This window comes from Rhinatrema bivittatum, chromosome 13 (assembly GCF_901001135.1).
Source record: "Rhinatrema bivittatum chromosome 13, aRhiBiv1.1, whole genome shotgun sequence".
NCBI classification, from domain to species: Eukaryota; Metazoa; Chordata; class Amphibia; order Gymnophiona; family Rhinatrematidae; genus Rhinatrema; species Rhinatrema bivittatum.
The window spans coordinates 83,248,806-83,275,947 of NC_042627.1; the positions used below are offsets into that span (position 1 = coordinate 83,248,806).

General features: G+C 51.4%; 1 protein-coding gene across 1 annotated transcript; it reads right to left on the minus strand.

The window, feature by feature from the left end:
- Positions 1-108: 108 nt before the first annotated feature.
- Positions 109-26,977, minus strand: CTSH (cathepsin H). Its single transcript, XM_029575318.1, has 12 exons — positions 26,818-26,977; positions 26,462-26,493; positions 23,223-23,328; positions 23,069-23,139; positions 22,510-22,614; positions 21,330-21,416; positions 16,411-16,466; positions 12,650-12,731; positions 10,021-10,089; positions 5,959-6,065; positions 2,298-2,423; positions 109-752 (listed from the first exon to the last, which is right to left on the minus strand). The coding sequence occupies exons 1-12, from the start codon at positions 26,894-26,896 to the stop codon at positions 677-679; spliced, it is 996 nt and encodes a 331-aa protein (XP_029431178.1). The 5' UTR covers positions 26,897-26,977; the 3' UTR covers positions 109-676.
- Positions 26,978-27,142: the final 165 nt, after the last annotated feature.

A 27,142-nucleotide genomic window follows, 5' to 3' on the forward strand; every position in this document is an offset into this window, starting at 1 on the left:
GCTTCTGGCGCAGGCCCATGCAAGAAGACTTCCCCTTCTCTATCCCTGCCGGCCACCTCAGGGGCAGTATGAACACGTGTAAACATCCAAAAGAAAAAGATGTGCTGGTCAGCTCCACCAGATAGATTTATTCAGTGCCAATTTGCTCACAGACTGAACCTTTACAAGAGAATCAGTTTCACTTCATTCTAACCATTTACACTTTTTTAATAAAAATAAATTGATTGTTCTTAAAATAAATGTAAATTTACTTCAAAAATAGTTTTCCAATTTTCTGCATTTCTTTAGAAAAGGAACTTTAAAGAGCAGTCTTATTTATGATTCCCTTTGACCATTCACCGTCAGATTGAGAGAGCCCAGCACCCTCTTCACTTATACCGCTTCCTCCACACGCAGTCCAACCACTGTCCTCTCTGACCCCCCCTCTCCCCATCCTGACCCCAGAACACTCTGACCCCCTCCCAGGCCCTCTTCCATGCCCAGGCTGACTAGTAGCCTACACCGAACCTTCCCCCCATAGCCCCATCCTAGCTCTCTCTTTCCTCCCCAGCATAATTCATGCACCGTCTCCACCCCAACCTAGCATGCTTTTCCCTCCTCCCCCCAGCACAACCCAATCTTACCCCCCTCTCCAGCTCCATCCCCGTACTCTCTCCCCCACCCCGCTGACGTCACTTTAGACTTGCGGGATGGGATAGGATGCACAGGCTGCCAGCCCGCACATGTTCCTTCCACGCTCGATGTAGAAGTACCTGCAGGAGAAAGAGGAAGACATGAGCAGGGCCTTATTTGTGGCTTCTCTCATCAAACATAAGGTCAGAGGCAGGAGCCTTGGCTGAGACAGGGGTTAGGCACTTTACTGGGAACTCTGGCCAAACCGGGAAAATGAATCCCCCGTTTAAAACAAACAATTTTATAAAAGCTTTGTGCAGGATTGAAAATGTGCTCACAGAAGCAAATTGACGTTAAAAAGGGGGTTTCCCAAACTTAGCCAATGGGACCCCTTTTCAGCACCTGAAAAGCTGCCTTTTGTGAATCGTGACTTATTGCTTGAACATTTGAGTTGTTTCCCTGCCTGGTCCCTCCCGTTGCAGCCTTCAGGTGAAAAACACGCATCTGGGTCATGGAAAACACCGCCTACACCATCTGAAGCTCAGTTATCATTCATTCCTTCTGACCTGAGCATCTGAAAATTCACGACTCCACAAGATCGTCAAAACACATTAGTAGGGGTGCAGGCCCCTCCACTCCCCGCACCCTCTCCACAGGATCTCCTCTCTTAACCTTTTGCCCTCTAGCACATCTCTTACATCCCCCACCTTCTCTTACTTCCCAGGCCCATCCTCTCTCTCTCTCACCCCAAGCCCTTCTGTCATTCCCTCTCTCGCACCCAATCCCCCATTGTCCTCATTCTCATCTCCTCCCCTCCAACCCTTCTCTCACACATCACCAGCTGCTCCCCTCTCAATCTCAGTCCTCTCTTCCCTTCCCCAGTCCACCTTCTGTCATTCCCCCTCTCTCACCCTCAACTCCTGGCTCCTGATCCAACCCTCACACCCCTAATGCTTCTGAGCCCTCCCTGAAAACAGCCTCTTCTCTAAACATCCCCCTGATTCTTTGAGACCCTGGGCCAAAGGTAGATGATAAGTGGTGCAGAAGAGAGGGAAGCTGCTGACAGGGACAGCATTTTTCTCTTGGGTAGGTTCAGTAGTAGGTGAGGAGAGAGGAGGTAAAGTTATCTCCATTGGCCCATGCACACTCGGCCTACCCTTCCCACCATGGCTGCTCTCAAACTCAATGGCGATCTGCAAGCGGCAGCAGAATTAGTAATGAAAGTCAGTCTGAGGTCACAGGCCCCATCCCTCCTCACACAGGGCTTTCCAGTAAGAGCAGGGCCTTTCAGCATGCACTGACGTCCACTATTAATGCTGCTGCTGCCCGAAGCAAGCTGCCTTTTCAGGTACTTGACCCCACCATTGGGGAACCCCTCAGTCAAAGTGTTAAAAGCTTGCACACTACCATGTGGATCTTGTCTCCTACTCCCTGGGCAGACTGAGCAGAAAATGGCAAGAAAAAGATATGAAGTGAATGGTATCTGCAGCCTGAGCGCACTGGGAGTTTTAAGTCCAAACGTACCAGACTAACTGTGCTGAATGTCAGGCGCCATATTCCTGGAGCATCACAAGGTGGTAGGGTTTGGGGGATTTTTGGGCAGTCAGAGGAGGTGGTCGAGGTTAGGTTTATTTAGGAGGTGTACAGAGTTCTTCTGTAGGTCGGTGAGCATGAAGGTCCCTTACCCGTCCATGCCCCATTCGATGCCCCATGAGTTTTTGACGATCCAGTACGGCTTGCCATTCTCCTGTGCATATCCCACAGCCAGCACGGCATGGTTCACTTTGTCTGGAGTTGTGTGGCATTTTGGGCTGCATTAAAGTAAAGGAAATTACTTATTATCAAGGGGCAGAGGTCTGCTGCAGTATGACAGATTCACGTTTTATGAAGACATGTCATAAATAATTGAAATTAAAATAATGGGCGGAGAGCAGGTCTGGGGTCAGCATCTGCATGAATTACTCACCTCTCCATAAACTCCGATGCTCTCTCTCCTCCCATGTCGAACACTTACTAAATTCCACCGATTGATTCCCTTCAGGTCCAGGATCGGTTGGAAGGAACTCTCTTCCTTCTTGGGAACAACAAAATAAATAGAATACTGCCCCATATTTTCTTGTGATCTGGGAACTGAAGTTACAGCCTTATGATCTAGCAGCCTTCTCAATGTAGCCTCCACTGCCATCTCTTTGCTAGTGAGTTGCATGAAGAGACCATAAAAGGCATCTGGAGAAATTCAGAGAAATTCTAGAGCTTAAGCCATTTCTTATCATCCCCAGGACCCACTGGTCTTCGTAATCTGGGCCCACCTTTGAAAAAATGAGATAGACGACCGCCTATCTCCAGATGTGCTAGGTGGGCACCACGCACCTTCATTGCGAAGATTGGGAAGCTCTGGTCCTGGAGCGCACATCCTTATGAGGCTTCTTAGGCTGAAAGGACTGAGATCTTCTGAAGGGATGCGACCTTTTGAGTCGCTGCCCCTCTATAAGGTTAAAACAGACGGGAATCCCTGGAGCAGGCTTTTGCCCCCAGAAGAACGCAACACCACTTTCCTGTCCTCTGACAATCGCAGAATCTTGGATTCATCCCATCTATTAACCATCTTCTCCAACTCAGTCCCGAACAAGAAAGTACCTTTAAAGGGTAACCTTGTCAAATCTGACTTAGAAATCATATCTGCTGACTGGTTCCACAGCCATAATAGGCGACTTTCTGCTATCACAGAAGCTACACCTCTAGTGGCCGAACGCACCAAGTCACAGCCCACATCAGCTAAAAATGCAGCTTCTGGTTCCATCACCAGCCCGCTATCAGCTCCCACTCCTTGAGACTCCTCAGAGAGTCGCAAACCTGCTCCAGCCACCAAGCAGCAGCGAAAAACTGTTTACAAATTCATTGCCACTGCTTCAAATGCCTGCTTGAGGATGGCCTCAGTCCTTCAGAGCTGCTCCCCCTTCGACTAGGATGGTGGATCGCTCAGTAACAGCGCAGGCTACAGGATCAACATTCAGGAATCGCAACTGCTCCCTTCCCTTCGGATCCAAGGGGTACAAGCCCGCTGAAGAATGCTTCCCTTTAAAAGTCACTTCTGGAGCATTACACTCAAGGACAATTAATTCTTGAACTGGCTCCGGGAGGAAAAGAAACAGGACGCCTTGCTCAAGGTAACCAAAATGGGATCTTTCTTTTATAATGAGGTAGCATCAACCCCATCTACTCCGAGTGTTTTCAGGGCCTGAGTCAAGAAACCTGGCAACTCGACTTTGTAAAAGAAGCAGAGGAGAATCCTAGGTGGTTAAAAAACAGGTAGAGGAGGATGAATCCATAGCAGGGCCCATAGGAGCGAACATGGCACACTGCAGTCCCTCCCATCGGGAACAAGGGGGAAGGGGAACTGGCCATCGTATCCTCCTGCGCCTCCTCCCACCGAATCCTCCATCACTCGGGGGATGCCCAACGCAGGCAAATCACCTTCAGCCTCCAGCCAGCACTGGCACATGCGAAGTGAGAGCTACAGCCGATTGCCCTTTTATTTCAAGCAGGAAAACAACAAGGTGCATAGATTATTTAGTCCATAACCAAAAAGGTCACTCTCTTTCCATGTGGCCCCTGGACACACACCCATGCGCATGCGAACCCATGCAATTACGTGCCCAAATCTAGGCCACAGGCCGCATTGAGTCTGTGTGTGAATGCTGTGGAAGGTGGCATGTGCACATGCTCTGTGTACTGCCACAATGGGGGGTGTTTGCTTTGTATCATGCAGTGGAAAGTGGGTGTGCGCATACGGTCTTGTGATGTCACTTATGATCTAAATGCTATAGATGTTGGCTGTATGCACACACTCTGTGTAACGTCACATTGGGAAGTGCTTGCTTTGCATCATGCTGTAGATGCTGGGTATGTGCACACGCTCTGGAATGTCACGTTGTATCTTCCTGTAGATGCTGAGTGTGTGCGCATGCTCTGCGTAACATCACATTGGGTAGTGCATGATTTCATGCTGTGGAAGGTGGGTGTGTGCACACTAATATCACTGTGAATTCTGTGGAAGGTGGGTGTGTGCTCACGCTCTGTGTAACGTTATTTTGTGTAAATTCTGTGGAAGGTGGGTGTGTGCTCATGCTCTGTGTAACATCACATTGGGTGGTGCATGATTTCATGCTGTAGAAGGTGGGTGTGTGCTCACGCTCTGTGTAACATTATTTTGTGTAAATTCTGTGGAAGGTGGGTGTGTGCACACACTCTGGATGTGTGTATAGGCTCTGTGTAATGTCACATTGGAGGTAATTGCTTTGCATCATGCTGTAGATGCTGGGTATGTGCACACGCTCTGGAATGTCACGTTGTATCTTCCTGTAGATGCTGAGTGTGTGCGCATGCTCTGCGTAACTTCACATTGGGTAGTGCATGATTTCATGCTGTAGAAGGTGGGTGTGTGCTCATGCTCTGTGTAACATCACATTGGGTGGTGCATGATTTCATGCTGTAGAAGGTGGGTGTGTGCTCACGCTCTGTGTAACGTTACTTTGTGTAAATTCTGTGGAAGGTGGGTGTGTGCTCACGCTCTGTGTAACATTACTTTGTGTAAATTCTGTGGAAGGTGGGTGTGTGCTCACGCTCTGTGTAACGTTACTTTGTGTAAATTCTGTGGATGGTGGGTGTGTGCTCACGCTCTGTGTAACATTACTTTGTGTAAATTCTGTGGATGGTGGGTGTGTGCTCACGCTCTGTGTAACATTACTTTGTGTAAATTCTGTGGAAGGTGGGTGTGTGCTCACGCTCTGTGTAACATTATTTTGTGTAAATTCTGTGGAAGGTGGGTGTGTGCTCACGCTCTGTGTAACGTTACTTTGTGTAAATTCTGTGGAAGGTGGATGTGTGCTCACGCTCTGTGTAACGTTATTTTGTGTAAATTCTGTGGAAGGTGGGTGTGTGCTCACGCTCTGTGTAACGTTACTTTGTGTAAATTCTGTGGAAGGTGGGTGTGTGCTCACGCTCTGTGTAACGTTACTTTGTGTAAATTCTGTGGAAGGTGGGTGTGTGCTCACGCTCTGTGTAACATTACTTTGTGTAAATTCTGTGGAAGGTGGGTGTGTGCTCACGCTCTGTGTAACGTTACTTTGTGTAAATTCTGTGGAAGGTGGGTGTGTGCACACACTCTGGATGTGTGCTTAGGCTCTGTGTAATGTCACATTGGGGGTAATAGCTTTGTGTCATGCTGTGGGATGTGGCTGTGTGTGTTCACTCTATATAATATTACAGGAGAGAGGTTCCTGCTTTGGGTAAATGCTGCAGGAGGGGGCAACCCTTGATATGTGCAAACACTCTGCAGATACTCACTTTGTATAGATGCCGCTTCTGTAGCTCATGAAATCTTCTGTCACTTCAAAGGCGAAGCTGATGGGATTGTGGGCAGCCACAGCCTCCTCCATGCTGTGCTCATCGTACTAGGAGAGGACAAGAGGTAAAGCATAGTGGGAAGACAGTGATTAAATGCTAAAAGAACAGGATAGGACTGTTATTCTGGATTACAAGCAGCGCTGAGGTCGCCGTATTTGGGATTGGGGTGTTTTGCAGGTAAACACTAGCTAATTATTAAGCTAAGTATTTTTTCAACATTAGGTTTTGTTGGTTTCTTCTGTATACACATGTGGACACTCATAGGGATCTGCTGCTCTATTATGTTTTAATTTCCATAATATAAAAAAATATAAATAAAAACAAGTAACTTATAGCAATATGGACCTTATTTCAAATTTTGCTTATAGAGATATAGAATGATAGGCTGAGTGAATAGCAGTCCTACATTGATATGATACAGTCTTTCTAGTGTAATCCAAGGGATTTGTCCAGTTTGTTTTTATATGAAGAAAACTGGGCTGGGGATCCTGATGGCCACTCTCTGTTCCAGCCCTCCCCCAATGTCACTTATACATGCAATGAAGAGAACTGGGCCAGACCCAAATCCTGCTGGTTACTCTCCCAAACCTTCTCCAATGTCACTTATACATGCAATGAAGAGAACTGGACCAGACCCAGATCCTGCTGGTTACTCTCCCAAACCTTCTCCAATGTCACTTATACATGCAATGAAGAGAACTGGGCCAGACACAGATCCTGCTGGTTACTCTCAAAAACCTTCTCCAATGTCACTTATACATGCAATGAAGAGAACTGGGCCAGACCCAGATCCTGCTGGTTACTCTCCCAAACCTTCTCCAATGTCACTTATACATGCAATGAAGAGAACATGATCAGACCCAGATCCTGCTGGTTACTCTCCCAAACCTTCTCCAATGTCACTTATACATACAATGAAGAGAACTGGGCCAGACACAGATCATGCTGGTTACTCTCCCAAACCTTCTCCAATGTCACTTATACATGCAATGAAGAGAACTGGGCCAGGCACAGATCCTGCTGGTTACTCTCCCAAACCTTCTCCAATGTCACTTATACATGCAATGAAGAGAACTGGGCCAGGCACAGATCCTGCTGATTACTCTCCCAAACCTTCTCCAGTGTCACTTATACATGCAATGAAGAGAACTGGACCAGACCCAGATCCTGCTGGTTACTCTCCCAAACCTTCTCCAATGTCACTTATACATGCAATGAAGAGAACTGGGCCAGGCACAGATCCTGCTGGATACTCTCCCAAACCTTCTCCAATGTCACTTATACATGCAATGAAGAGAACTGGACCAGGCACAGATCCTGCTGGTTACTCTCCCAAACCTTCTCCAATGTCACTTATACATGCAATGAAGAGAACTGGGCCAGGCACAGATCCTGCTGGTTACTCTCCCAAACCTTCTCCAATGTCACTTATACATGCAATGAAGAGAACTGGGCCAGACCCAGATCCTGCTGGTTACTCTCCCAAACCTTCTCCAATGTCACTTATACATGCAATGAAGAGAACTGGGCCAGGCACAGATCCTGCTGGTTCCTCTCCCAAACCTTCTCCAATGTCACTTATACATGCAATGAAGAGAACTGGGCCAGACACAGATCCTGCTGGTTACTCTCCCTGAATCCTCATCTGAGTTGTCCATGTCCCCCAGGGTCCCGGCATGTTGAGGTCCTCTGGTGGAGCCTGTGGCTGTATTATAGGAGGCCCCGGCTGCATGTGGACGAAGGAATGCAAACCTTTGAAGAATTCCACCCAGGAGATAGGTGCTGGGTCTAGACTAAGGGGCGCAGTGTCCCTGGGGAGCCCCGTTTGAGGGGGGGTCCCGCTGTACAATGCTAGGTCCAGCTTACTGCTCGAGAAACTGGAGCCCGGTACCGGCTGGGGAGGGCCATGAGTTGGATCCCCTAGGGCCTCTTCGCACTGTATACACAGGGCCGTGGCCTCCTCATGCAGGGCAAAGGCCCTGAGCCTTGAGGGTTTTTTTTCCGGTGATGCCATGGCTTGAGCGCATAAAATACAGTTGTGCGCTCTGGTGTGCATCGAAGTTGTGCGCATAGGTTTGGTGTGCGCTCAGGGAGATGTGCGCACTGTTGTGCGCACAGGTCGAAGTTATGCGCCCGGCACAGTAAGCGTGTGGCTATGTGCGTCGCTTGTGCGCCCGGTGACTTGGGAGCAAAATGGTGATGGCGACCACGCGGACAATATGGCGACCACCTCAGAGGGTCTCCACGTGGGAGGACTCTCGGATCTGACCGGGGTCTAGCCCTGCTAGGGCAGATCAACCCGGTGGCACTGGTCCCGGCTGGTGACCTGTGCGACTCCTCGAGCTTCGGAGACCGGAGACTTTTAAATAGATTTCTACCTTACCTTGTCACGGCGTTTCCCAGTCTCGATCCGGGCGGACTGTGGCTGCAGGGAGAGAGGGAAAATACCTTCACTGCCGCGCTCGAGGTTACACCCGCTGCCTCTCAGCCTCACCCGATGTCAGGGGCTAGGCCCCCGCTGAGAGTCGGCCACCGGACCGAGGCTTACCTCCGAGGGATCGCGGAAATCACCTCGGGAATTCTCAACTGGGGGAGGGACCCAATGGGTGTCACCGCAGGAGAGCGGGGCTCGTCTGTAGAGGAAAGATTTCTTATTTTGGTTTTCTTTGGTAAATTTACTCTAAGGCTGTGCGAGCGAGCAGATAGTCCCTAACTGCTATGGAGACGGAAAATACTGAAGAGCTGCACTTCCTGCAGGGGTCTATGTACTAGGGCTGACGTCAGATTGAAATCTGATCCGTCTCCAACTGCTATCAGGAGTACACTATACCCATTGCTCCTGAGTCCATCTGCTACACGCTAGGAAATGGTTATTTACTCTCTCAGACAATAGAAGGACCAGGGGGCACCCTATGAAGTTAGCAAGAAGCTCCTTTAAAACAAATTGGAGAAAATTATTTTTCACTCAGCTCATAGTTAAGCTCTGGAATTCATTGCCAGAGGATGTGGTTACTGCAGTTAGTGTAACTGGGTTTAAAAAAGGTTTGGATAAGTTCGTAGAGGAAACATCCATAAACTGCTATTAATTAATAAGCAAAGGTAACTTGTGATTTATCTAATGTTTGGGTACTTGCGACTTGGATTGGCCACTGTTGGAAACAGGATATTGTGCTTGATGTACCCTTGATCTGACCCAGTATGACAATTCTTATGTTCTTATGGGTCTATAGGATGGCATTTATGTCCAACAATGGGAGGGGTCCTTGGGACGGCGGTTATATCCAATGATGGGAGTGATCTATGGGACGGCAGTTATGTCCAATGATGGGAGGGGTCTATGGGACGGCGGTTATATCCAATGATGGGAGTGATCTATGGGACGGCAGTTATGTCCAATGATGGGAGGGGTCTATGGGACGGCGGTTATATCCAATGATGGGAGTGATCTGTGGGACGGCGGTTATGTCCAATGATGGGAGTGATCCTTGGGACGGCGGTTATGTCCAATGATGGGAGGGGTCTATGGGACGGCGGTTATATCCAACGATGGGAGTGATCTATGGGACGGCAGTTATGTCCAATGATTGGAGGGGTCTATGGGACGGCGGTTATATCCAATGATGGGAGGGGTCCTTGGGATGGCAGTTATGTCCAATGATGGGAGTGATCTATGGGACGGCGGTTATATCCAATGATGGGAGTGATCTATGGGACGGCAGTTATGTCCAATGATGGGAGGGGTCCTTGGGATGGCAGTTATGTCCAATGATGGGAGTGATCTATGGGACGGCAGTTATGTCCAATGATGGGAGGGGTCCTTGGGATGGCAGTTATGTCCAATGATGGGAGTGATCTATGGGATGGCAGTTATGTCCAATGATGGGAGGGGTCCTTGGGATGGCAGTTAGACCCCTCCCATCATTGGACATATCGAACAGATAGTACAGGTGAATCCAAATATTCTTTGCAGCCATGTTGGAGGTAAGAATCAGAGACACTTACTATCGTTATGTTCACAACGTCCTTTATAGCAGCAACTGCCTTGTCAGGTTGGAAGTGGCACGTCCCATTCTGTATATACAAAAAACTCAGAATTAACAAACCTTCTCTCCAAGCTGGGAATGTTTAAATGTTTGCACTTTAAATCTTTTTATACCCTGCACTCTATGAAGAGAGGTCTCACACTGCACCCTAGTACTCCAGGCTCCATACTGGTAGAGCACTCACCACCCCTACCCCAGGCTCCATACAGGCAAAGCACTCACCACCCCCTACCCCAGGCACTATACAGGCATAGTACTCACCACCCCCTACCCCAGGCTCCATACAGGCATAGTACTCACCACCCCCTACCCCAGGCTCCATACAGGCATAGTACTCACCACCCCCTACCCCAGGCTCCATACAGGCATAGTACTCACCACCCCCTACCCCAGGCTGCATACAGGCATAGTACTCACCACCCCCTACCCCAGGCTGCATACAGGCATAGTACTCACCACCCCCTACCCCAGGCTGCATACAGGCATAGTACTCACCACCCCCTACCCCAGGCTCCATACAGGCATAGTACTCACCACCCCCTACCCCAGGCACTATACAGGCATAGTACTCACCACCCCCTACCCCAGGCACTATACAGGCATAGTACTCACCACCCCCTACCCCAGGCTCCATACAGGCATAGTACTCACCACCCCCTACCCCAGGCACTATACAGGCATAGTACTCACCACCCCCTACCCCAGGCTCCATACAGGCATAGTACTCACCACCCCCTACCCCAGGCTGCATACAGGCATAGTACTCACCACCCCCTACCACAGGCACTATACAAGCATAGTACTCACCACCCCCTACCCCAGGCTCCATACAGGCATAGTACTCACCACCCCCTACCCCAGGCTGCATACAGGCATAGTACTCCCCACTCCCTACCCCAGGCTCCATACAGGCATAGTACTCACCACCCCTACCCCAGGCTCCATACAGGCATAGTACTCACCACCCCCTACCCCAGGCACTATACAAGCATAGTACTCACCACCCCCTACCCCAGGCACTATACAGGCATAGTACTCACCACCCCCTACCCCAGGCTCCATACAGGCATAGTACTCACCACCCCCTACCCCAGGCTGCATACAGGCATAGTACTCACCACCCCCTACCCCAGGCTCCATACAGGCATAGTACTCACCACCCCCTACCCCAGGCTCCATACAGGCATAGTACTCACCACCCCCTACCCCAGGCACCATACAAGCATAGTACTCACCACCCCCTACCCCAGGCAGCATACAGGCATAGTACTCACCACCCCCTACCCCAGGCACTATACAGGCATAGTACTCACCACCCCCTACCCCAGGCTCCATACAGGCATAGTACTCACCACCCCCTACCCCAGGCTCCATACAGGCATAGTACTCACCACCCCCTACCCCAGGCTGCATACAGGCATAGTACTCACCACCCCCCTACCCCAGGCTGCATACAGGCATAGTACTCACCACCCCCTACCCCAGGCAGCATACAGGCATAGTACTCACCACCCCCCTACCCCAGGCTCCATACAAGCATAGTACTCACCACCCCCTACCCCAGGCTGCATACAGGCATAGTACTCACCCACTCCCTACCCCAGGCTCCATACAGGCATAGTACTCACCACCCCTACCCCAGGCTCCATACAGGCATAGTACTCACCACCCCCTACCCCAGGCACTATACAGGCATAGTACTCACCACCCCCTACCCCAGGCTCCATACAGGCATAGTACTCACCACCCCCTACCCCAGGCACTATACAAGCATAGTACTCACCACCCCCTACCCCAGGCAGCATACAGGCATAGTACTCACCACCCCCTACCCAGGCACTATACAGGCATAGTACTTCACCACCCCCTACCCCAGGCACTATACAGGCATAGTACTCACCACCCCCTACCCCCAGGCTCCATTCAGGCATAGTACTCACCACCCCCTACCCCAGGCTGCATACAGGCATAGTACTCACCACCCCCTACCCCAGGCACTATACAAGCATAGTACTCACCACCCCCTACCCCAGGCTCCATACAAGCATAGTACTCACCACCCCCTACCCCAGGCTGCATACAGGCATAGTACTCACCACTCCCTACCCCAGGCTCCATACAGGCATAGTACTCACCACCCCTACCCCAGGCTCCATACAGGCATAGTACTCACCACCCCCTACCCCAGGCACTATACAGGCATAGTACTCACCACCCCCTACCCCAGGCACTATACAGGCATAGTACTCACCACCCCCTACCCCAGGCTCCATACAGGCATAGTACTCACCACCCCCTACCCCAGGCTCCATACAGGCATAGTACTCACCACCCCCTACCCCAGGCTCCATACAGGCATAGTACTCACCACCCCCTACCCCAGGCTCCATACAGGCATAGTACTCACCACCCCCTACCCCAGGCTCCATACAGGCATAGTACTCACCACCCCCTAGCTCAGGCTCCAGGCAGACAAAGCTCTCCCTCCCAATGCAAGCTCCTCCTCTCTCTTTTGAGCAACGCGGTCTTCCCCTTTTCCCTTCCCTCTCTGGGCAGAGCTCTCACTCCCCCATTGGCCGGACTCTCACCTCTGCTGTATAAGGATAGCTGCTTTCTGACATGATCCCCTTGTTGTACTTTATGTACTCAAATGCCTGACTGGGAAGACCCCTGAGAAAAAGGAAAGAACGGTTCAGTACAGAGAAAATTCTGATGGTTTTGTTATTAAGCTCAGCTTTCTCCTGTGGTTGCAGGGCAGGAGCTGATACTGGTGACTCCTGGCATCCCTGACCCATGCTGGTGATTATGGACAGGGCAGGGGGCAGCAGGTCAGACTACATGTCCACCTCCTGCTGCAGGGGTATTAGTAACCTCAGCTTTCTCCTGTGGTTCCAGGGCAGGAGCTGATACTGGTGACCCCTGGCATCCCTGACCCATGCTGGTGATTATGGACAGGGCAGGGGGCAGCAGGTCAGACTACACGTCCACCTCCTGCTGCCGGGCTGTTAGTAACCTCAGCTTTCTCCTGTGGTTCCAGGGCAGGAGCTGATACTGGTGACCCCCTGGCATCCCTGACCCATGCTGGTGATTATGGACAGGGCAGGGGGCAGCAGGTCAGACTACACGTCCACCTCCTGCTGCCGGGCTGTTAGTAACCTCAGCTTTCTCCTGTGGTTCCAGGGCAGGAGCTGATACTGGTGACCCCTGGCATCCCTGACCCATGCTGGTGATTATGGACAGGGCAGGGGGCAGCAGGTCAGACTACATGTCCACCTCCTGCTACCGGGGTATTAGTAACCTCAGCTTTCTCCTGTGGTTCCAGGGCAGGAGCTGATACTGGTGACCCCTGGCATCCCTGACCCATGCTGGTGATTATGGACAGGGCAGGGGGCAGCAGGTCAGACTACACGTCTGCCTCCTGCTGCCGGGGTATTAGTAACCTCAGCTTTCTCCTGTGGTTCCAGGGCAGGAGCTGATACTGGTGACCCCTGGCATCCCTGACCCATGCTGGTGATTATGGACAGGGCAGGGGGCAGCAGGTCAGACTACACGTCCACCTCCTGCTGCCGGGCTGTTAGTAGAGCTCTGCGGCCCATCTTCAGGAGAAAGAAAGGAAAAGCTTTGCTTGCAGTGGTTTTAGTCGGGTGCTCGCAGTATAAGCCCTAACATTTTCACATAGTTTAGTAAGTCTGGCTACGTATTTCTTAGGACCACTGATTGGAGGTAAATTGGGAGCATTTCCTTCTAGATTATGTGTGCTTTTCTTTTTCATTTCATTTGAAGTTGTGCGGAGAACTTCCTTGCAAAAGTGATCTTCATTGGGTTATTTTCTCAGACTTAAAATGTATTTGGGATATTGACATTCAGTAGATTGTTCTGAATCTTTCAGTTTTTGTTTATAAAGTTATTGTTTTTTATTTTTTGCCGAAGCCGGCAAGCAGTGCTGATGTTAGAGCAAAGTCCGATGCCAGTAGGAAATGTTGATGTAAGGAGTTTCCCAAGGACTTTTTCTGAGCGACATTGCTTTAAAAAGCACTTCTAGTGTATGGTTCACTATATTTAAAATTGGTGACTGTTCTACTGTAATTTTTTTGGGTAAGAATAAAATTAAATGTATCCTTTTTGGTTTAAATAATTCATTTTTTTGTACTTTAGCTGCCCTTGTTTTCGAGGCAAACCTTGGGCCCTGATCTGGATTTTCTCTTACATGAAGATCAGGATTCTCTTTTATATGAAAATCTACATTTTGGATTTAAAATCGTGGGGATTTCTTCTTATAAGAAGATTCACATCTTGGATCAAAAATGTGGTCATCTTTTGAAGAACAGTTAGAGAAAACCTACAGATTGTTAGCTGTATATATATATTCAGTTTTTATTTTTTGTAATCTATTTATAAACTCTTCTGGGTGTGTACTGAATGAGTATTTTGGTATGTAAGTACTTATTTATTTATTCAAAACTTTTTTATACCGACATTCATTTTCATATCACATCGGTTTACAATTAATGGGGTAAAAAATAGGAACATAAGATAGACAAGAAAAAATTGAAAAGTTACATGTAACAGGGGGATGAAGAACAAGATGGGCGAGAAGAGGAAAAAAGGGTCAAGAGGACTGAACAGCGTAATAGGTAGAAAAGTAAGCAAAAAACTATGTACACTTTTCTGTATTAGCTGTAGTCAAACTTAAATATCTTTGCTGTCTAGGTTTTTGGAACCTATTGGGGCAGGGAGGGGTGTATGCCTGAGAAAATAGCCAAGGTTTTAGGTTTTTTTGAAGGTCTTTGTACAGTGCTCTTGGCGTAGTTCGGGCGGCTTGGAATTCCACAGTGTTGGTCCCGCTATGGAGAGCGCGTGTTCCTTGGTGGAGATGTGAAGGGATAGTTTGTGGGAGGGTGTAGAGAGGCAGCTCTGGTGGGTCTGTTGGAGGGACTCATGAAGCCAATGTATATTCTGGTTGTGTAGGACTTTGTGGATTGTTGGAAGGGTCTTGTGAATATTTTTTATTAATTTCATGATACTCTTTACATTTTGTTGTATAAGCATCTGATATACAAATATAAGTTGATGTGTATTTCTTGATACAAATTGGTTTATATATTTTTTAAATAAATAAAAAAATATTCTTTAATGTGTTTAGGTTTATTTAAAACTGATTATATACTTTCCCTTATCATCTGATGAGGTAATTGAAATCTCCCAGTATTACCGCACTACCAATTTGGTTAGCTTCCCTAATTTCTCTTAACATTTCACTGTCCATCTCACCATCCTGACCAGGTGGATGGTAGTATACCCCTATCACTATAGTCTTCCCCAACACACAAGGGATTTCTACCCATAAAGATTCAATTGTGCATTTAGTCTCATGCAGGATGTTTATCCTGTTGGACTCTATGCCATCCCGGACATAAAGTGCCACACCTCCTCCCGAGTGCTCCTCTCTGTCATTGCGATATAATTTGTACCCCGGTATAGCACTTTCCCATTGGTTGTCATCCTTCCACCATGTCTCTGAGATGCCAATTAAGTCTGTCATCATTCACTGCTATACATTCTAATTCTCTCATCTTACTTCTTAGACTTCTGGCATTATTTATTTATTTGTAACTTTTCTATACAGACGTTCCTGTATAAAATACATATCACATTGGTTTACAACGCAACTGCAAGAATTCGCTCGGGGGCGATACAATGAACAGGGTATACAATTAACAGTGGTGCAGGGTTATAAAAAGCTGTACAAGAACAACTTTAGCATACAAACATTAGCATACAAACATTTCAAAGTGTTTTTTGTTTGTATTTTCATTCTGCTTTTTAATTGATAGGGATAAGTTAGAATCTTTGAGCTCAGGTGAGTTTTTAGTTACAGGCACTTGGACTATTTTTCTAATTATTGGAACCTCACTGTCGGGATGCCCTAATTCTAATGCATCATTAGTATCCTTTGAAGATACCTCCCTCCGAACCATGTACTGCTGAGCGACTGTCGGCTTTCCCCTTTGTTCTAGTGTAAAAGCTGCTCTCTCTCTCTGTTTTAAAGGTTAATGCAATCAGGGACCATGAAAATATGGCATAAAGATACAGAAAGATCCCAACTGTATTGGATGCACTGGCCTCATTAAGAAGAATTTCCAGGCACATCTAGGCAAGTTGCCTGTGCATATTACCCCTTACGAACTCCAGAAGGAAGCTCTATCTAGCACATTGCAAATATTAGGAAGGGCATCAGCAGTGAATTTCAGAGGTTGAGATCATTCCCAACACACTCCTGTCAAGGTATGCACAAAACCAAGCCATTTGGAAACCTTGCTCCAGCAGAAGTAGAGGTCTCGGTACTCACCCACTGCAGCCGTGATTGTTGAAGGCCTGGGCACAGTCTATCAACTGCTGCTCTGACTGCAGGGGAAAACCAGAAGTCAGGATCACCCTGCAGGACACTGTTAGAGCCACTCCCCCCCTTCAGCAAGCCACTCTTTGCATTCCCATGAAGGACATTAGCAGCCCCTTTCATAAGGGAACATGGAACTGGGGTCATTCTATACTGTAATTAAAATGTTAAAGAAATAGGAAAGCCCAAAATGAGGCTGCCATAACCTTCACTCACCTGTGAGTTTCCCCGATTGTAGGCGTCTGCTTAGCTGTAACACTCAGGCACACTCCTCATACATTAACACACAGGCTCAGGGGAGGGCCAGCAGGGCTCCTCACACACACACATAGCCCCCAGGGGAAGGGCCAGCAGGGCTCCTCACACACACACACACACATAGCCCCCAGGGAAAGGGCCAACAGGGCTCCTCACACACACACACACACATAGCCCCCAGGGAAAGGGCCAACAGGGCTCCTCACACACACACACACACATAGCCCCCAGGGAAAGGGCCAACAGGGCTCCTCACACACACACACACACATAGCCCCCAGGGAAAGGGCCAACAGGGCTCCTCACACACACACACACACAGCCACAGGGGAAGGGCCAACATAGCTCCTCACACACACACACAGCCACAGGGGAAGGGCCAGCAGGGCTCCTCACACACACACACAGCCACAGGGGAAGGGCCAGCAGGGCTCCTCACACACACACACACACACACACAGCCCCCAGGGGAAGGGCCAACAGGGCTCCTCACACACACACACACACACACAGCCCCCAGGGGAAGGGCCAGCAGGGCTCCTCACACACACACATAGCCCCCAGGGGAAGGGCCAACAGGGCTCCTCACACACACACACAAACACACACACACACACACACACACAGCCCCCAGGGGAAGGGCCAACAGGGCTCCTCACACACACACACACACACACACACACAGCCCCCAGGGGAAGGGCCAGCAGGGCTCCTCACACACACACACAGCCCCAGGGGAAGGGCCAGCAGGGCTCCTCACACACACACACACACAGCCTCAGGGGAAGGGCCAACAGGGCTCCTCACACACACACACACACAGCCCCAGGGGAAGGGCCAGCAGGGCTCCTCACACACACACACACACAGCCCCCAGGGAAAGGGCCAACAGGGCTCCTCACACACACACACACACAGCCCCCAGGGAAAGGGCCAACAGGGCTCCTCACACACACACACACACAGCCCCAGGGGAAGGGCCAGCAGGGCTCCTCACACACACACACACACAGCCCCAGGGGAAGGGCCAACAGGGCTCCTCACACACACACACACACACAGCCCCCAGGGAAAGGGCCAACAGGGCTCCTCACACACACACACACACAGCCCCCAGGGGAAGGGCCAACAGGGCTCCTCACACACACACACACACACACACACAGCCCCCAGGGGAAGGGCCAACAGGGCTCCTCACACACACACACAGCCCCAGGGGAAGGGCCAGCAGGGCTCCTCACACACACACACAGCCTCCAGGGGAAGGGCCAACAGGGCTCCTCACACACACACACAGCCCCAGGGGAAGGGCCAGCAGGGCTCCTCACACACACACACAGCCCCAGGGGAAGGGCCAGCAGGGCTCCTCACACACACACACAGCCCCCAGGGGAAGGGCCAGCAGGGCTCCTCACACACACACACAGCCCCCAGGGGAAGGGCCAACATGGCTCCTCACACACACACACACACACACACAGCCACAGGGGAAGGGCCAGCAGGGCTCCTCACACACACACAGCCTCAGGGGAAGGGCCAGCAGGGCTCCTCACACACACACAGCCTCAGGGGAAGGGCCAGCAGGGCTCCTCACACACACACACACACACACACACACACACACACACACACACAGCCCCAGGGGAAGGGCCAGCAGGGCTCCTCACACACACACACAGCCCCAGGGGAAGGGCCAGCAGGGCTCCTCACACACACACACAGCCCCCAGGGGAAGGGCCAACAGGGCTCCTCACACACACACACAGCCCCAGGGGAAGGGCCAGCAGGGCTCCTCAAACACACACACAGCCTCCAGGGGAAGGGCCAACAGGGCTCCTCACACACACACACAGCCCCAGGGGAAGGGCCAGCAGGGCTCCTCACACACACACACACACACACAGCCCCAGGGGAAGGGCCAGCAGGGCTCCTCACACACACACACAGCCCCAGGGGAAGGGCCAGCAGGGCTCCTCACACACACACACAGCCCCAGGGGAAGGGCCAACATGGCTCCTCACACACACACACACACACACAGCCACAGGGGAAGGGCCAGCAGGGCTCCTCACACACACACAGCCTCAGGGGAAGGGCCAGCAGGGCTCCTCACACACACACACACACACACACACACACACACACACACACACACAGCCCCAGGGGAAGGGCCAGCAGGGCTCCTCACACACACACACACATAGCCCCCAGGGGAAGGGCCAGCAGGGCTCCTCACACACACACACACACACACACATAGCCCCCAGGGGAAGGGCCAACAGGGCTCCTCACACACACACACAGCCCCAGGGGAAGGGCCAGCAGGGCTCCTCACACACACACACAGCCCCCAGGGGAAGGGCCAACAGGGCTCCTCACACACACACACAGCCCCAGGGGAAGGGCCAGCAGGGCTCCTCACACACACACACAGCCCCCAGGGGAAGGGCCAACATAGCTCCTCACACACACACACACACATAGCCCCCAGGGAAAGGGCCAGCAGGGCTCCTCACACACACACACACACACACACATAGCCCCCAGGGGAAGGGCCAACAGGGCTCCTCACACACACACACAGCCCCAGGGGAAGGGCCAGCAGGGCTCCTCACACACACACACAGCCTCCAGGGGAAGGGCCAACAGGGCTCCTCACACACACACACAGCCCCAGGGGAAGGGCCAGCAGGGCTCCTCACACACACACACAGCCCCAGGGGAAGGGCCAGCAGGGCTCCTCACACACACACACAGCCCCCAGGGGAAGGGCCAGCAGGGCTCCTCACACACACACACAGCCCCCAGGGGAAGGGCCAACATGGCTCCTCACACACACACACACACACACAGCCACAGGGGAAGGGCCAGCAGGGCTCCTCACACACACACAGCCTCAGGGGAAGGGCCAGCAGGGCTCCTCACACACACACAGCCTCAGGGGAAGGGCCAGCAGGGCTCCTCACACACACACACACACACACACACACACACACACACACAGCCCCAGGGGAAGGGCCAGCAGGGCTCCTCACACACACACACAGCCCCAGGGGAAGGGCCAGCAGGGCTCCTCACACACACACACAGCCCCCAGGGGAAGGGCCAACAGGGCTCCTCACACACACACACAGCCCCAGGGGAAGGGCCAGCAGGGCTCCTCAAACACACACACAGCCTCCAGGGGAAGGGCCAACAGGGCTCCTCACACACACACACAGCCCCAGGGGAAGGGCCAGCAGGGCTCCTCACACACACACACACACACAGCCCCAGGGGAAGGGCCAGCAGGGCTCCTCACACACACACACAGCCCCAGGGGAAGGGCCAGCAGGGCTCCTCACACACACACACAGCCCCAGGGGAAGGGCCAACATGGCTCCTCACACACACACACACACACACACAGCCACAGGGGAAGGGCCAGCAGGGCTCCTCACACACACACAGCCTCAGGGGAAGGGCCAGCAGGGCTCCTCACACACACACACACACACACACACACACACACAGCCCCAGGGGAAGGGCCAGCAGGGCTCCTCACACACACACACACATAGCCCCCAGGGGAAGGGCCAGCAGGGCTCCTCACACACACACACACACATAGCCCCCAGGGGAAGGGCCAACAGGGCTCCTCACACACACACACAGCCCCAGGGGAAGGGCCAGCAGGGCTCCTCACACACACACACAGCCCCCAGGGGAAGGGCCAACAGGGCTCCTCACACACACACACAGCCCCAGGGGAAGGGCCAGCAGGGCTCCTCACACACACACACAGCCCCCAGGGGAAGGGCCAACATAGCTCCTCACACACACACACACACACACACACACAGCCTCAGGGGAAGAGACAGCAGGGCTCCTCACACACACACACACATAGCCCCCAGGGGAAGAGACAGCAGGGCTCCTCACACACACACATAGCCCCCAGGGGAAGGGCCAACATGGCTCCTCACACACACACACACACAGCCTCAGGGGAAGAGACAGCAGGGCTCCTCACACACACATACACAGCCTCCAGGGGAAGAGACAGCAGGGCTCCTCACACACACACATACACAGCCTCAGGGGAAGAGACAGCAGGGCTCCTCACACACACACAGCCCCAGGGGAAGGGCCAACATGGCTCCTCACACACACACACAGCCTCAGGGGAAGAGACAGCAGGGCTCCTCACACACACACATAGCCCCCAGGGGAAGAGACAGCAGGGCTCCTCACACACACACACACACAGTGCCATGTTCTTTCTTATTCAACTCATTTGGACTTCCTTTCCAATTTTTAAAAGGTGCCTTCTTGGCTTTAATAGCCTATTTCAAAGTCTCCCTTTTTTGAAGTGGAATTCTACTGCAATAGCTTTACTTAATATTCTCACTAGCTGCTCCTCCCACACATACACACAGAGCCCGGGGCAAAGGTCAGCAGCCACTCCTCACTCACATACACACAGAGCCCGGGGCAAAGGTCAGCAGCCACTCCTCATACACAGGGCTGGGGGAAAGGTCAGCAGCCACTCAGTTCACAGCTAAACACGCCAGCCTTTCCTCAGACATACCAGAGCCCATGGAAAAGGCCGCACACAGGTGGCCATCTCTCACCAGCAGCAGCAGCTGTCCTGTCGCTATGGCAACAGCTGATTCCAAACATCCAGTGGTAGAGAAGGTCCAGCAACTCCCACAAGGACCCTACAGAGAAAAGTAATGGAGGGGATGAGAGGGCTCAGAGACACTGCCTGAAGCCATCTCTCCCATAGTTCACTATCTTTTCCAGCAGTACCTTTTACTATGTGCTGACTCATCCTTTACCACATCATATTCCAGAACCTGCCCCCTCCCAGCATGCAGTGCCTGACTGCGTATAGTGTCTGTCTGTACCAGAGTCACTCCCCATGCTCCCAGCATGCAGTGCCTGACTGCGTATAGTGTCTGTCTGTACCCGAGTCACTCCCCATGCTCCCAGCATGCAGTGCGGTTCTGCAGTATAGAGACCTCTATCCTGCCTGTACCCGAGTCACTCCCCATGCTCCCAGCATCCAGTGCGGTTCTGCAGTACAGAGACCTCTATCCTGCCTGTACCCGAGTCACTGCCCATGCTCCCAGCATGCAGTGCAGTACTGCAGTACAGAGACCTCTATCCTGCCTGTACCCGAGTCACTCCCCATGCTCCCAGCATGCAGTGCGGTTCTGCAGTACAGAGACCTCTATCCTGCCTGTACCCGAGTCACTCCCCATGCTCCCAGCATCCAGTGCGGTTCTGCAGTATAGAGACCTCTATCCTGCCTGTACCCGAGTCACTGCCCATGCTCCCAGCATGCAGTGCGGTACTGCAGTACAGAGACCTCTATCCTGCCTGTACCCGAGTCACTCCCCATGCTCCCAGCATGCAGTGCGGTACTGCAGTACAGAGACCTCTATCCTGCCTGTACCCGAGTCACTCCCCATGCTCCCAGCATGCAGTGCGGTTCTGCAGTACAGAGACCTCTATCCTGCCTGTACCCGAGTCACTCCCCATGCTCCCAGCATGCAGTGCGGTTCTGCAGTATAGAGACCTCTATCCTGTCTGTACCCGAGTCACTCCCCATGCTCCCAGCATGCAGTGATTTTATAGCTGCCTTTTCTGGATCTGCCTATCGTTACCCCCCTCCCAGTTCGAACTTCCCTGTTATAATGTAATTTTCCAAACTTAACTTGTTAATTGTAAACCAGCATGATGTCCACAACGAATGCCGGTATATAAAATGTTCTAAATAAAACAAATAAATAAATATTTGGTCTGTACCTGATTCTTCACAGGTGTCACATAGTTTCCTTTCTTCCTCCAATCAACAAAATCAGGAGAAGGCCCCGAGTTCTTAAAAAAATTTCCTTTAGTGGCTGAACAGTTCTGAAACAAAGAAATAAGGTGAATACAAAGGAGGGAAACATCCATCAGTAGCCTCACCCCATCCTCTCTCATTGCCCAGCTATGTAAATCAGGACATGAAAGAGTAAGGATAGATGGGTTGTGAGTGACACCCTAGGGTGTAAGATAGGAAACATTTAGGGGCCATTAAGAGCATTAACAAAAACGCAATCACAAACGTGCCTTCTGTTAATGTATGTAAATTGGCATGCATCAGCAATAACACAACATCTATGCTGAGGTAATGGGCTGCATAAATAATTTCCTCAACACAGTAAAAACACCTGTGCTTTAAAAGACAAAATACCAAAACTATAGCTCAGATTCTGCATTACTGCCTCATTTGCATCTCGTTGACACTAATGGCTGACGTTTCACACTTTTCCAGAACGGTGAGCTTTGAGGATTGCCTCGCCTTCCCATCAGAAGAATTTACCTGCGGCTCGTGCCAAAGATAGCGTTTCTTAAACTCAGTGAAGCTCAGATCCGAAAACTGGTTCAGACCCACTAGAAAAAAAGAAGAAAGTTTGATTAGCAATTGGCAAAGATTTGAAAGTTTTCAGAAAGAGCTAAAGAGCTTCTTAACTTACTTTGAAATGAAGAATTTCCAGTGTTATGTTGCTCCATTTTTCTCTTGTTTTTCACAAATATTTGTAGCCGATGGTAGTATTCCTCTAGACTGTATTTCTTGTTATTCTAAATGAGAAGAGTGAACATTAAGAATATAATAAATAGTAATTAGACTGATTTGGACTGGGATTATTGTTATTTATGATGCTGCAGGGCACGTAGATGCACTGGGACCAGCAGGCACTGCACTGGCATGGCTGATCCCACAAGGGGCAGTTCTTACTGCCATCCCCTGTGATGGGTGGCATGGGGGTCAGCCCCTTTGTGCCATGGCATGGATGAACCTATAAGGCCTACGCTGACAGCTGGTGAACGTGTCCTGTAGTAAGACAGGCTGGAGTTTCATCTATAACATCTATATTCAGCCCTTGAGTTCTGGCAGCCGGCAGGTCCCTAGAGCGGTCAGGTGAGAAAACATCCAAGGGCAGGCAGCAGACTGGAAATGCAGGCCAAGGTCAGGTCCAGAACTAGAGGTCAGTAGCAGAAAATCAAGCCAGAGGTGGACAAAGATACCCAGACGACATTGGAGCAATGGGACGGAGCCAGTGGTGCCTGACACGCACTGCAGAATGTGGCAGAGCTGTTGTCAGGGCAGTGCAGGGCAGTCGGCAGCTGACATCATCGGGCTCACCGCCAGAGAGCCTTCTTAATCTGCCCGGATTAGAGAGCAGGGCACGGTGCTGCTAGATGAGCGGTTTTCACTCCCAGCTGACATCATCGGGCTCACCGCCAGAGAGCCTTCTTAATCAGCCCGGGTTAGAGAGCAGGGCACGGTGCTGCTAGATGAGCGGTTTTCACTCCCAGCTGACATCATCGGGCTCACCGCCAGAGAGCCTTCTTAATCTGCCCGGATTAGAGAGCAGGGCACGGTGCTGCTAGATGCGCGGTTTTCACTCCCAGCTGACATCATCGGGCTCACCGCCAGAGAGCCTTCTTAATCTGCCCGGATTAGAGAGCAGGGCACGGTGCTGCTAGATGAGCGGTTTTCACTCCCAGCTGACATCATCGGGCTCACCGCCAGAGAGCCTTCTTAATCAGCCCGGGTTAGAGAGCAGGGCACGGTGCTGCTAGATGAGCGGTTTTCACTCCCAGCTGACATCATCGGGCTCACCGCCAGAGAGCCTTCTTAATCGGCCCGGATTAGAGAGCAGGGCACGGTGCTGCTAGATGAGCGGTTTTCACTCCCAGCTGACATCATCGGGCTCACCGCCAGAGAGCCTTCTTAATCTGCCCGGATTAGAGAGCAGGGCACGGTGCTGCTAGATGAGCGGTTTTCACTCCCAGCTGACATCATCGGGCTCACCGCCAGAGAGCCTTCTTAATCTGCCCGGATTAGAGAGCAGGGCACGGTGCTGCTAGATGAGTGGTTTTCACTCCCAGCTGACATCACACCGCCAGAGAGCCTTCTTAATCTGCCCGGATTAGAGAGCAGGGCACGGTGCTGCTAGATGAGCGGTTTTCACTCCCAGCTGACATCATCGGGCTCACCGCCAGAGAGCCTTCTTAATCTGCCCGGATTAGAGAGCAGGGCACGGTGCTGCTAGATGAGCGGTTTTCACTCCCAGCTGACATCACACCGCCAGAGAGCCTTCTTAATCTGCCCGGATTAGAGAGCAGGGCACGTTGCTGCTAGATGAGCGGTTTTCACTCCCAGCTGGGCTACTATCCAATGAGGGTGTGCGGGGAAACTTTTCCATTTTTTTGGCTCTGAGATTTTGGGCTTCTTTTTTTTTTCTTGGGCATCCTGCCGGAAGCAGAAGGGGAGCGGGGGGGGGGGGGGGCAGGGAATATGTACTTAAAGCTGCAAAGTTGAAGTACCAACCTTTTCCCTGATGCATCCCATTCACAACAAGCTACTACTGCAAGCCATGAACAGGGACGGGCAACGGTGACTGCACGGTATCAACCCAGGCATGAAAACGGTGAGGTTGTGCCTGCTGGGGGTTTTCCCTTTGTTCTGCACCCACCGTTACCAAAAAAAAGAAAATTCCTTACAAGCAGCATTTGGAGGCAGGAGGAGAATCTGCAGCCAGGATGTGTGCAGGGGCTTCTCTGTGTTGATTTGAACTCAAAATTTTGGAAAGTTTTATATAAATCTCTATCTATTAATTGTTTTGTTTTACTGTTTTAGCTGAGTGTAGCTCACATGGTAAATGTTCAAAATACAGGAAGTATTTTGAGGTTTTGGATGAAAACCAACAGTAATAACTGCTGTGATTCATGCAACTATCATAGTACTTATGAGTGTAAAATTTTGAACAGTTTCAAAACAATCTCTAAGCTGCCTTATTTAATCCTATTTATTATTTAAGCTGAGTGTACCTTTCATGGGTAAATGGTCAAAGAATGGATCATGAAAGTTCCAGGCAAGGCTACAAAAGCGTAGTTTTTTTTATATACATTCGGGCCGATTCAGTAAAATTTGTAGGAGAGCCGGAGCTCCGAGACGAGCACCCGCTCTCCTGACGCGCGCCCAGGCCACTCTCCTGGGCGCGCGATTCTGTATTTAAATGAGGGCCTGCGGTAATAAGGAGGCGCTAGAGACACTAGCGCCTCCTTATTGACAGAAGCAGCGGTTGTCAGTGGGTCTGACAGCCGACGCTTAATTTTACCGGCGTCAGTTGTCAAACCCGCTGACAGCCACGGGTTCGGAAAACGGACGCCGGCAAAATTGCGTGTCCATCATCCAACCCGCGGGCCGATTTTTAATTTTTTTTTATTTTTGGGGCCTCCGACTTAATATCGCTATGATATTAAGTCGGAGGGTGTGCAGAAAAGCTGCACATTTTACTTTCTGTATCGCGCGGGACTAACTAATAGGCTCATCAATTGCATTTGCATGTTGCGGGCGCTATTAGTTTTTGGGGGGTTGGACATGCGTTTTCCTCGTGCTATTACCCCTTACTGTAGAAGGGGTAATATTAGCGCGTGGAAAACGCGCGTCTAGACGGGAGCACCATACTGAATCAGCCCGATTGTTAATTTTGTAATGCAGGGATTTGTGTACTATCCTGCAGAACCCCCCCCCCTCCATGCACTGTTGAAATGGAGACTAGACAGAGCTCTCATTTGAAAGCAAAAGTAATGTTCATCAGGAAAGAGCAAAGGAGCTGGGGAAGCCCCCACGGAAAGTCCCGTCCCTTGCTCTGCTTAGCTTCTGCTTTCGGGTTTCTAAGCAGCTCAGAAGGAGAAATCTTACCTGCAACATCCAGGCCTTGAAGTGCAACTGCTCTGCAGGGAAGAGAGAAAAAGCAGCGTGAGCTGCGTGAGGGCGCGCTGGGGATACCCGGGCAGATGCAGGGCTGGCGCTCCCTGGGACCCCGCACCCCCAGCGCTGTACATCCAGCATTCTAGGGCCCCGCACCCTCCGAAGCTCAGCCCTGCTGATGGGACAGCGGAGAGGGTAATAGCCTCATCCGAGCAGGTGGTGAAATGGTTGGGGTAACACTGCCCTTCCCGGGGTATTATGAGATTTGGGGGGGTGAGATTACTCCTCCCGGGGTATTAGTTGGGAAGGGGGAGAGTGCCCTTCCCAGGGGCTAAGATCTCCCTTACCTTGAGCCGTAGGCTCCGGAGCGCTGCAGGTCCCGGGCAGGAGCCCGAGCAGCAGCAGCAGGCAGAGGCCGGGGAACATGGAGCCGACGCAGGCGAGAAAATCCCAGAGCAGAACCGGGAAGAAGGGGTGGGCGAGTCCCAAGTCCCCGATAATCACCCAGGAAGCGGCACGCCCCGCCCCTCCAGGCACTCATCCAGAGCATGCCCCGCCCCACCCGTACTCATCGTAGGGCATGCTCCGCCCCCTCCCAGCGCTCATCCAGGGGCATGCCCCGCCCCTACCCTCCCTCAGTCCCGCCCCACCCGTACTCATCGTAGGGCATGC

What these genes read in the sequence shown, in the direction of transcription:
- CTSH (XM_029575318.1), bottom strand. Translation starts at nt 26,896, where the DNA reads ATGTTCCCCGGCCTCTGCCTGCTGCTGCTGCTCGGGCTCCTGCCCGGG. An exon ending in ATCTTTGGCACGAGCCGCAG is followed by an intron (nt 22,615 to 23,068) that starts GTAAATTCTTCT and finishes TCTTTGTTTCAG; the next exon opens with AACTGTTCAGCCACTAAAGG. An exon ending in AGAAGCGGCATCTATACAAA is followed by an intron (nt 2,424 to 5,958) that starts GTGAGTATCTGC and finishes ACTTTAATGCAG; the next exon opens with CCCAAAATGCCACACAACTC.